The sequence below is a fragment of the Moschus berezovskii genome, chromosome X, assembly GCF_049115385.1.
Source record: "Moschus berezovskii isolate FMDL1 chromosome X, NW_MosBer_1.0, whole genome shotgun sequence".
Taxonomy (NCBI): Eukaryota; Metazoa; Chordata; class Mammalia; order Artiodactyla; family Moschidae; genus Moschus; species Moschus berezovskii.
Genome location: NC_142488.1, coordinates 126,849,314 through 126,861,860, shown reverse-complemented (window position 1 = coordinate 126,861,860; position 12,547 = coordinate 126,849,314). Strand labels below are relative to the sequence as shown.

At 41.0% G+C, this 12,547-nt stretch overlaps 1 protein-coding gene across 8 annotated transcripts in view; it reads left to right on the top strand.

The window, feature by feature from the left end:
• ARHGEF6 (Rac/Cdc42 guanine nucleotide exchange factor 6) overlaps positions 1-12,547 on the top strand; it is a 118,344-nt gene that overhangs the window by 85,766 nt on the left and 20,031 nt on the right. For all 8 annotated transcript variants that reach the window (XM_055437939.2, XM_055437942.2, XM_055437941.2 and 5 more), the window contains 2 exons: positions 8,915-9,053; positions 11,742-11,801. In XM_055437939.2, the coding sequence (XP_055293914.1) occupies positions 8,915-9,053; positions 11,742-11,801 (199 nt within the window). The remainder of the gene's footprint in view (positions 1-8,914; positions 9,054-11,741; positions 11,802-12,547) is intronic.

Genomic DNA, 12,547 nt, shown 5'->3' with positions numbered 1-12,547 from the left:
ATCATTACCATCTTTCTAAATTCCATATATATGCGTTAATATACTGTATTGGTGTTTTTCTTTCTGGCTTACTTCACTCTGTATAATAGGCTCCAGTTTCATCCACCTCATTGGAACTGATTCAAATGCATTCTTTTTAATGGCTGAGTAATATTCCATTGTGTATATGTACCACAGCTTTCTTATCCATTTGTCTGTTGATGGACATCTAGGTTGCTTCCATGTCTTAGGTATTGTAAACAGGATTCACTTCACTTTTAAACCTTAGTTTTCTCACTTGTAAAGTGAAAATAAAACCATCTACCTTGCCAGGTTGGTGTGAGAAGTCAATGAAACAGTGTGCATAAAGTACCCAGCAAGGTAGTTGCTGTCACTCCTCATTTGTACTTTATTCATCTTCTACCAGCTACTTGTTGTTTTTTGGAAAAAAATCATGCAATATTTTGAGCACACAAAGAGCAGAGAGAAAATAAAGTACACCCGCATTCCCACCATTCAGCTTAAAAAACAAATAATAGCTGCAGTTGGAGCCCTGTGCATACTTTCCAGTATTTCCTGCTCCTCCTTTTCTCCCTCCCCCAAGGGAACGCCAGTCTTGAATTTGTTTTTATTATTTCCTGGAATGTTTTCATACTTTACTACTTATCTTCAATAAAGGCAAAATGATTCAGAGGCATTTTTCCTGTGATGGATACTTAGACATCCTGTGTGGATAAGGGTGAATTTCTTAATACCTATAAAAAGATAGCCCCATCATGTTGGCTTGCCATTTATACGAGTACATATTCTCTTTATTCTGATCCAAGAATAGCAATTCTGAATAAATACCAGAAAGAAATGGTGTACCTCAGATGGCAGATTTTTGTAGTGTTTAGAGGATTTTCTGTCTTTAAAAAAAATTATTTACATTTATTTTTTACTGTTTTTATTGGAGTATAGTTGATTTACAATGTTGTATTAGTTTCTGCTGTACAACAAAGTGAATCAAGTACATGTAAATATATATCCCCTATTTTTTGGATTTCCTTCCTATAGAGGCCATTACAGAGTATTGAGTAGAGTTCCCTGTGCTATACTGTAGGTTCTCATTAGTTATCTGTTCTATACATAGAATCAGTAGTGTATATATGTCAACACCAACGTCCCAGTTCATCCCACCCATCCCTCCCCTGTTGGTGTCCATTCGTTTGTTCTCTTTCAGTTCAGTTCAGTCGCTCAGTCGTGTCCGACTCCTTGCGACCCCATGAATCACAGCACGCCAGGCCTCCCTGTCCATCACCAACTCCCGGAGTTCACTCAAACTCACGTCCATAGAGTTGGTGATGCCATCCAGCCATCTCATTCTCTGTCGTCCCCGTCTCCTCCCACCCCCAATCCCTCCCAGCATCAGAGTCTTTTCCAGTGAGTCAACTCTTTGCATGAGGTGGCCAAAGTATTGCAGTTTCAGCTTTAGCATCAGTCCTTCCAATGAACACCCACAACTGATCTCCTTTAGAATGGACTGGTTGGATCTCCTTGCAGTCCAAGGGACTCTCAAGAGTCTTCTCCAACACCACAGTTCAAAAGCATCAATTCGTTGGTGATTAGCTTGCTTCACAGTCCAACTCTCACATCCATACATGACCACGGGAAAAACCATAGCTTTGACTAGACGGACCTTTGTTGGCAAAGTAATGTCTCTGCTTTTTAATATGCTATCTAGGTTGGTTGTAACTTTCCTTCCAAAGAGTAAGGGTCTTTTAATTTCCTGGCTGCACTCAGCATCTGCAGTGATTTTGGAGCCCCAAAAAATAAAGTCTGACACTGTTTCCACTGTTTCCCCATCTATTTCCCGTGAAGTGATGGGACCAGATGCCATGATCTTCATTTTCTGAATGTTGAGCTTCAAGCCAAACTTTTCACTCTCCTCTTTCACTTTCATCAAGAGGCTTTTGAGTTCCTCTTCACTTTTTGCCATAAGGGTGGTGTCATCTGCATATCTGAGGTTATTGATATTTCTCCCGGCAATCTTGATTCCAGCCTGTGCTTCTTCCAGCCCAGCGTTCCTCATGATGTACTCTGCATACAAGTTAAATAAGCAGGGTGACAATATACAGCCTTGACGTACTCCTTTTCCTATTTGGAACCAGTCTGTTGTTCCGTGTCCAGTTCTAACTGTTGCTTCCTGACCTGCATACAGATTTCTAAGAGGCAGGTCAGATGGTCTCGTATTCCCATCTCTTTCAGAATGTTCCACAGTTTATTGTGATCCACACAGTCAAAGGCTTTGGCATAGTCAATGAAGCAGAAATAGATGTTTTTCTGGAACTCTCTTGCTTTCTCCATGATCCAGCGGATGTTGGCAATTTGATCTCTGGTGCCTCTGCCTTTTCTAAAACCTGCTTGAACATCTGGAAGTTCACGGTTCACATACTGCTGAAGCCTGGCTTGGAGAATTTTGAGCATGACTTTACTAGCGTGTGAGATGAGTGCAACTGTTCTCTTTATCTGTCTATTTCTGCTTTACAAATAAGTTCATCTGTATCATTTTTCTAGATTCCACATATAAGCAATATTATATGATACAGTAAGTCCCCTACATACAAACAAGTTCCATTCTGAGAGTGCATTTGTAAGTCCAATTTGTTCATAAATCCAACAGAGTTAGCCTGGGTACCCAACTAACACAATCAGCTATATAGTACTGTACTGTAGTAGGTTTATAATACATTTCACACAAATAATACATAAAATACAAACACAAAAAATAAAACCATTTTAAATCTTACAGTACAGTACCCTGAAAAGCACAGTAGTACAGTACAACAGCTGGCATACAGGAGCTGGCATCGAGTGAACAGGCAAGATGAGTTGCTGACTGGAGGATGAAGAGGAGGTGGGAGATGGGAGAGCAATAGGAGATGGAGGGCAAGCTGCAATTTCTCTCATGCCTGATGTTGATGGCACAGGCTCTGGTTCCTTGCTGTATTCAATTCTATCCACCCTCTTGAAAAAACAATCCAGTGATGTCTCGGTAGCGCTCTTTTTTCTTCTCATCAGATATGCCATGGTAGCACTGGATTGCAGTCTGAACGGCTGCTGAAACCTTTGTGTACTGGTCTACGTTTGGGTTCTGTGACTAACAGAGCCTCCTCACATAAAGAAAATCCCCTTGCCTTTTCCTGCGTCGCGAAGTTATTCAGTTCTGCAGTTACTTCTTCCTCTTGTCTCCCTTCATCCTTTCTCTGGGCCCCCATTTCCAACAGGTCTTCATTAGTAAGCTCCACGTTCGCATCTTTGAAAGTTCTCAACTGAAGAATTTTCTGTTGTAATTCTGTGTGCTAAAATGCTACTGAGTCTGTATTTATCCATGTTAGGAGTTTAAAATATAAATAACAGTAGAGATTCCTTCAAACATTATGATTTAAAATTTGTTCCACAGTTAATATAAAGATTCTCAGCTTTGGGGGATAATTACTGTATTCTATTGGCTTGATTTTGGTTAATGATTTTTTTTTCATTGAAGTATAGTTATTTACAATATTCCATGTTTACAGCAAAGTGATTCAGCGTATATATATGTGTGTGTATGCTCATGTGTGCTAAGTCGCCTCAGCAGTGTCCAACTCTGTGCAACCCTATGGACTGTAGCCCAGCAGGCTCTTCTGTCCATGGGATTCTCCACGCAACAATACTGCAGTAGGTTGCCATGCCCACCTCCAGGGGATCTTCCTGATCAAGTGATCGAACCTGCAGTCTCTTATGTCTCCTGCATTGGGAGGCAGGTTCTTTACCACTACCACTTGGGGCACCTGGGAAGCCTTTCACCTGGGAAGCCTTTATATATATATATATATTGTTTTTTATTCTTTTTCATTATAGGTTATTACAAGATATTGAATATAGTTCCCTGTGCTATATCATAGCTCCTTGTTTATCTATTTTACATATGGTTAGTGATTTTTTTGAGAATTTTATAATATCCCTTGAATTGATGGGAGACTTACTGGAATCCCATATAACTGAATTTTTATCTTAATAACTTATTTACATGTAAGGAATGAAAATTAAAATACTTGGGGTTATCCTCATAGTTGAATGAAAATTCAGATTAAAATCCTGTTTTACATGAAGGCTTCAACTGAAATAGGGACATTGTTGGATTCTGCTAAAGGTGTAGGTATTTAGCGGCTGGACAATCACAAGGGCTTCCCTTGTGGCTCAGCTGGTAAAGAATCCGCGGAGACCTGAGTTCAGTCCCTGGGTTGGGAAGATCCCCTGGAGAAGGAAAAGGCTACCCACTCCAGTATTCTGGCCTGGAGAATTCCATGGACTATGTAGTCCACGGGGTCGCAAAGAGTCGGACTCCACTGCGCGACTTTCACTTTCACTCACTAATCACCGAGTCAGAGCAAGCCAGTCGGGTGAACATCTTTCTTTCCGCCGGCAGGTGGCAGTAGCATACTAGAAATGTTTATGACGATTGGCACTGAGACCACACACACAGCCTTAAAATGCTGTGATCGTGTGTTGGTACCTTGTGAAAAGTACAGTAAGCCATTTTCTGGATTTCGAGATATTAAAGCAGACCCCAACCTTGATATGCTCCCCATATTTACATATATTTGAATGACTGCCGCGGTCTTTTGCCTGGGTGAGGTCTTTTGGGATTTCCCCTCTCTCTCCCCTTCTGGCTTGCTATCGTAGCTCTTGTTTCTTTCTGGGAGTAACTTCACCCTTAACAAAAATACCCGCTTCTCTCCCAAGCTTCAGTGTGGCATCCATTCTTTTTCACGAGGGAGAGCGACCCGGTGTGAAACGACAGAGTAGGGAGAGGAAGAGAGAGCATGGAGGCAGATCTGGACCTCACTTCCGGCTCTACTGTGGCAACTACCACGAACACCACATGTCCTTTTCCTCTTGCTAGTTTTATTCACTCTCTTGTTTACCATTGTTGTCAGCAGTGAAGACTTTGAGAAAAACCTAGAGCTGTGTACTTGCTTCCAGGACGTAAAACATAGGGAAAATTCTGAGACTAGATTGTGTTCTGTCTTTGAGGACCCAGAGAAGGGAGCAAGTGAGACTAATCACAAACAAAACGTGGTGGGGACAGAAAAGAAGCAGTCAGCCTAGCTTCTGGGACTGGATCAGTGAAAAAAGGGCTAAGTGAGATCCACCCAACCCAGTGGGAGTGGCATCCCCGGGACTTTCCACTGGCCAGACCCAGCCTCCCAGCTCCTCCTGTCTCATCACCACTTTCCCGACTACAGCGATTGCCAAGAAAGCCTGGTGCGAGAGAGTGAGGCAAAAACGGGGAAAAGCCTGACCCTTTTCTAGCTGCTTTATCATCATTCGAAGTAGACATCTATACAGAGTTTCTACAGAAACACTGTTAGATGAGATAGTTAAGCCCTGTACTGTCATTATAATGTACAATAATTTTCCTGAGTTTTCCAGCCCAACCCAGAATGTGCCAAAGCCCCATCCACCGTGTGCATTCTGTGAGATAAGGTTTTATTGAGTTGCAAACAACATTCACACATTGAAAACTGCTTCTGTTGTATTACGTCACACATACAGAACATGTTAAACTCAAAAGACATTTCAAATAGGCTGTATAAAAGTTAAAAGTTGTATTTGAAAGACAGATTGTGTTTTGGTATAGTGATATAGTGATTTGCATATTATATTTGTGTCTAATGATATTAATTTATGCATTAAATTTATTTGGCTAAGTAAAATGTGTCTTTGAGGATCTATTTATCATAATGGGCAGTGGCTTTAAGATAATTTTGTTCTTTTGTTGCAATAGTCAAATGTTATTTTTCCCCAATAACCAGTATTTTATACTGAGCAATGGCAAGCCACTCCAGTACTACTGCCTAGAAAATCCCATGGATGGAGGAGCCTGGTAGGCTGCAGTCCATGGGGTCGCTAAGGGTCGGACACAACTGAGCGACTTCACTTTCACACATTGGAGAAGGAAATGGCAACCCACTCCAGTGTTCTTGCCTGGAGAATCCCAGGGACGGGGGAGCCTGGTGGGCTTCCGTCTATGGGGTCACACAGAGTCGGACACGACTGAAGTGACTTAGCAGCAGCAGCAGCAGCGATCTCATGTTATATTGGAAAAATTAAAGAAATTCTTTTGTAATATTTGACAAGCCTAGAAGTTAGAATGCTGCATGGAAAGTAGTAAAATACACATTAACATTTGCTTTTAATTGTTGTAACCCTTGGATCAATTTGAGTAGAACATTGAGGGTGAGGTGGTTATTTAGTCATGGAAAAGAAAAATAAGACGTGTTTACCAAATTGAAAAATTAGGAACGCGATTTTCTCAAAATTACATTTCTACTCAAATGCACTCTCCCACTTCGAGTTATTTTCCTAATTATATTTTATATGTGATGATTTTTTTCTAAGTTTCAGCCAATCTGACCCAGAGGCAGGCTAACTTAGGTGTTTCCTTAGTGACTTGCATTAAGCACTATTTTAAAAAAATTTTCACTGAGATATAGTTGATTTACAATGTTCTGTTAGTCTCAAGTGTACAGCAAAGTGATTCACTTTTACATAGAGATATATATTCTTTTTCATATTCTTTCCCATTGAGGTTTATCATAGGATATTGAATATAGTGCTGTATAGTAGGACCTTTTTGTTCATCTACTTTATCCTTCCCCCACCCTGTTACCCCTTTAGTAACCGTAAGTTTATTTATTTTCTATGTGAGTCTGTTTTGTAAGCAAGGTCATTTGTATCATATTTTAGATTCCACATATATGTGATAGCATATGATATTTGTCTTTCTCTATCAGATTTACTTCACTTATAATTATAATACTTTATAATTTCTAGGTCCAAAGGACTATATCTTATAGAAGTTCTCTCTGTGTTATTCAAGTCAACTCAACCCTCACCCTCCTTTTATTCATGATTTAGACCTCAGAGATGGCCCATGCCATTACTGTGTTCCACATCAAGCATCAGATGGTACTGATTTCCAACAGACTTGGCTATGAACCCCAACTTAGCTATTTACTTGCTTTCACTCATCCTTCCTGAGTCTTATGTTTCTCGTCTGTAAAATGAAGATAACACCTGTGTGAAAATGTTGTAGTGAATATTAAACAAGAAAATGCATGCAAAGACTTAGCAGGAAGCAATAGCCTTATAAACCTCAATATTTAGGCTTCACAATTTTAATAGGAAGTAGGTTTTATCTCTGTTTTACAGATGAGTCAGCTGAGGTTGGTAACTGATCCAGGGTCACCAAATTTGTTTTATGATTTCAAGTCCAGGGCACTTCAATCCCCTTGGCTGCCTCTGGACCAACACTGCAGAAACTGATAAAACAGGCAGCACTGATGGTTAGGTGTGACCACTCAGATGAGCTCTAACTGCCGTGAAGGTGGCAATTCCCAGTTCTTTTTCCTCTGACATTCCTTTAATTCTGTGTGATTCAAGGTTTCTGTTTAACAACTGAAACTCCATTCTTTTCTCTCCTGCTCACAAAAGCCCAGGGAGAGGGAGAATGTTTATCGTAGGGTTAACCTGCAACCCACCCCACCCCACCTCCACCCCCTAGCATGTTATCACTGATAGTGAGTTTCTTTAAACACAATGCAACTTATTCCAACATGCCATAGTCAGAAAGTGCTGCGTAAGATGTATTCTAGGGAGAATAAATAGATCATTTGGTAGTACAGGGTTCCTGTTGGAGAGTGATGAGAAGATTGAGGGGATCAGTAGGAGTCTAAGTTAAGAATTGATCTCACAGGCAATTGGAGGTTTTTAAGTAGGAAAGCAGCAGGAGTAAAGTGGTGGTCGGCAGGGGATTTCAGAAGCCAGAAAGCCTGGAAGCCAGGGTATCCAGTAAACTATTGAAGTGAACTAGACTGAATGAGATGAAGGCCTGAACTAAGTCAGTGGCAGTGGGAATGGAAAGGAATGAACAGATACAAGAAGGCTTGTGATGGATTGGATATGCATGGGCGAGCAAGGAAGGAGAGGGGTCAAGTGATAAAGCAGATTTCCTTCTTTAATTCTATTTTTCAGAAATGGAAACTATAATGATCTTGCAGCCCTAGGACTCAGAATCTTGATGGAGGAAAGGAGAAAATCCAGAATGTGCTGAAGGGCAGGGAAAACCCAAGGTTACACATTGGCAGGGCATGGTTCCTAAGAGGTTTTTTTTTTTTTTTTTTTGGTCCCACCACTTGGCATGTGGGATCTTAGTTCTCCAGCCATGGATGGAACCCATACCCCCTGCTGGGGAAGCTCGGAGTCTTAACCACTGGACTGCCAGGGAATTCCCTACAATCCTTTTTTATTTTTGGCCGAGTTATTTGGGTAACCTGCTGCATGTTTTCAGATCCTAGGCTAAGTGACTTTGTGATGAGTCATGGAGACATGCTACTGTCTGAATTTAGGACTTGATTCTGGAACATTGCAAGTGATGTTCTGGTGATAGAGAGCACTTGGTGAGTTATTCTGTTTGGCATCTCACCAGCCAGTAACTAAATGTTTGCAGTGACTCAGAAAAGACTTTCCGAACCTGACATTGAGATCATCTGATAGGTTGTACACCCCATGACTCTGGGTATAGGCTTCCTTAAGGGCAGAGATTTTTGTTTTCTTCACAGCTGTATTCCCAACAGAGAACAGAGCCTGTCACTTAGTAGATGCTCAATAAATAATTGTTGGATGAGGAAACGAAGCCAGGGGCCACGAGTGCCTGGCTCACCACTGTACCCAGTGTTGTGTGCCATGCTGATGGAATTGAGTTGAAATGCGTTGGACAGCATTTGGGCTGGTGACACAAAATTTATTTGGTTTTATGTGCTGTGAAATACAGGAAAATCGTGTTCAGTCGATAGCTCTTTACATGGAATATTAAGCAATAACAAAACTATATTCGTCCTTTCACCAGTGATGATCTGGAGCGATTTATGGAAAATCAAGGTGCGTCCAGTCCAGGCATCCTCATTTTAACAACAAGCCTCAGCAAACCTTTCATGCGACTGGAAAAGTATGTTACACTCTTGCAAGAGTTGGAACGGCATATGGAGGTAAGGGAAGGTGAACTGTTTTAAGCTCGCATAAAAAGTATAGGCCTCTGCTATGGAGGCAGCAGCCAGTCCGCCTCCAAACTAGCCTTGGTGAGGAGTTAGGAAAAATCTTGGTTTCAAAATGTACTTGATCCAGTCTTCCCTCTTCCCAGGCTTTTAGTTTTCCTCTTTATGCAGCAAGATAAGAAGGGGACTTTTTTTTTTTTCCTCTGAAGATTTTTAAATTTTTGGACTTATTTTTATTAATTTTTTCTAGTTTTATTTTTGAGGTATGACTAATAAAATCTATATACACTTAGATTGTATAACGTGACTTTTAAAAGGTGTATAATGTGATTATTCATTATACACGTACTTTGTGAAATGATGACCATACAATCAAGTTAATTAGCACATCCACCACTTTTTTTGTGTGAGAACTTTTAATGTCTTTTTTTAGCAACTTTCAAGTATACAATTCAGTGTTATTAACTATAGTCACCATGCTGTACATTAGATCCCCCAGATTTACTCATCTAATAACCGAAAGATACTCCCTCTTTATTATTAAATATTCATGGTCATTCTCCCTCCCCTCCCTTCTCCCAGCCTCAGTCTTGCTCACTGGTTGACTCAGATGGTGGTTCTACAGAGAGATCTTTCACCAAGAAATCTTCTGTTGCTCTGATATATGAACCAACTCTCTTGTAGGAGATAAACAAAGCAAAACAGAATCAGAAAACGCGCAAAACTTTTTTTTATTATTATTATAGACAGGAGCATTTATCCCTAGGTCACTGGTCATTCAGCTTTTAGAGGCTAGATTACAGTGGAAGATCCTGGTATTTCTTGAAAAAAGAATAAATGGGTCCACACTCAGTTTCTTTCTTTATGCAGCCAGACATCTCCATCAAAGTCCCCTTGCAATTTTTGCCTCAAGAGCCCAAATCCTCTTATTAAAAGCCAGTCAACAGGGGTAGCTTCTTGAGTGGTTCTTGTGTGCTGGAGCCTGGGGGATGGGGTTGTGGGTGGGTAAGGGCGGCCTGGAGGCTGCATTTACCCTACTTGTTCTTCCTGTGTCTGGGGAAAGGTTTTGAGGTTTGAAAGGGCTTGAATATCTTTAAAGAAAAAGGTTGCACGCTGCCAGTCATGTCAGCATTTGTAAGGTTTGAAAGTGTGTATTATGAGTGAAACCACATTCTCAGGATCTTTGACCTGCCAGAAATCTGCAGGCAGTGGGGAGCCAGTGAGTAATGCCAGCCAGAATGAAATTTCAGTTAGAGCCCGGCAAGGTGTTGAACCCTGGATGGCTTTCCAAAAGCTAAAACAATTTGCTGAATCGTTTGAGGTTGGCCCCTCCTTGTTTCTCACAAAAATTCAGAAATGAGCAGCCTCAGGTTCCGTAGCTGCTCAGTGCTGAAGTGCAAATATTAATACGCACTTCACTGGAGGAGATAAAATCCCAGGTGCTCCTCCTGCCTGGATCCTCTGTCTTGGAGCCTGTTTCTATTCCTTCTCCATGTGCTGGCTGGTGGTCACCTGCCTTTGGCTGCCTTTCATTTCCCACTATGAGATTATACATACCCCAAGTATGAATTCACCATCTGGTAAGACACTTTATCCAACTTTCTGATCATTGAGCATGGCTGCCGGCTCATGATAGAGTAACATTTGAACTTCGCAGTGGTCAGCTGATTTGGGGAAGGATGAGTTTATAAAGGAATACAACCTTTCTTTTCATAAGCAGTGCTGTTCTTGGCTTGGGTTAGACCCTTAGTCTACTCAGCTCTGTATTTTATCACTGGAGGCTGGTTGCACAGCAGATATCTTCCCATTACTCCAGCTGCAATTCAAAGCTTAGCTGGATCTCTCCCCAGGGAGCTCCACTTTCCTTTCATAAAGAGTTATGCAGGGGTGGACTCCTCCAAGCCATTTTTTAAAAATGAAGCTAATTTGTTTTTTGACTGTACTGTCCAGCTTGTGGGATCTTAGTTCCCCGACCAGGGATTGAACTGTTGCTGCCTGCCTTGGAAGCACAGAGTCTTAACCACTGGACCGCCAGGGAAGCCCCTCACAACCATTTTTGAACCTGTTCACTTTTGGGGAGAGTAAGTCCCGTGAAATTGCAGACCAAATAAGCTTGCTGAAGAAGGAGCACATGGTATGAAGCTTGGGATTTTTCCCGCCCGCCAGTTGGCATATGAGAGTGCATTGCTTTTTCTCTGAGGACCACTCAGTTTCTACAGTTCCCTACCTCTTATCATTTACTAACAACATGACCTAATGGTGACCCCAAATAAGTATTATTGATTATCCACAGTATAATAGCAAAAGGGGAAATGGAAACTCTGGCTTTAATAACCAAATATATATTACCAAATATATAATGTATTCCGAACTGTCTTAATTTCTTCATCACCTAATCATTAGAGGTGCTGAGATTCCAAATGCTCAAGTGCTGTCTTATTTTTTAATCTTGAATTTAGCATAGAGCAAAACTGATTTTTTCTTTGAGATACGGTTCTATGACTTTTAACCCATGTATAGATTTGAGTTACCACCATCACTGATGCAATACACAACAGTTCCATCATCCCTCTAAATGTCTTCTTTTGATCTCTTTGTAGCCACACCTTCCTCCCACCCCACCCTCTGGCAACCACTGATCTGTTCTCCTTTAATACTGTTTTAAATGTATTCCTTTGATAGGATACGCATCCAGATCACCAGGATATTCTGAAAGCAATCGTAGCATTCAAAACTCTCATGGTAGGTGATGCTCTAAAATTATTATTCTCTGTTTCGTAGTCTTTGTTTCTAAAACAGTGGCTTGTGTGTAATGTTTCTTTCCTTTTGCAAAGGTCTTTGGAGTGGAAACAGTAAGCTCTAGTGACCGTATTGCAGTGATTGTTTCATTTAATGTTGTCTCCCAGACATCATGCTTACCTGTGAAAGGTTGCCAGGCTGAGGGTGTAAAGTACTCACATTTGAAGTCTCTGCCACATTAAGCATGGCTGTGTAGGTGGGGGGTTTCCTTTTGTCTCTTTGTCTTTACCCCTGTGTTGCTCACCTTACATCTGTGCAACTCGTCCTTCACTGATTGGCATCAATACTGGATTCATCTACTTATGCCAAAAGGTGTGAGTCTATTCTTTGCATAGGAAAAAGAAATCCTTCATCAAATCTAAAAGGAAAAAAAAAAACAGCTAAAATACAATTGCCGTATAGTTTGCTATCAAAGGTACCTTTATCTTAAATCTCGAGCATGATGGCTTAATGTCCTCTAGAAACCACTGATGTAAAACCGCTTGGTGGCATTTTAGGAGGAAAGTAAACGTTATTTGGGGCGATTGATTAAGTTGAGCTTCATTTTAGACGTTTCCATAGTATTCCAAGTGATGGGGATCAGTGTTCGGTTATTGATTTTTGCTATAAGATTATGATGCAGCTTTCACCGTCACCTCATTTCTGTTGCTGTTGAAAGATCTGTACCTGACGTGTCCACAGTTAAACAG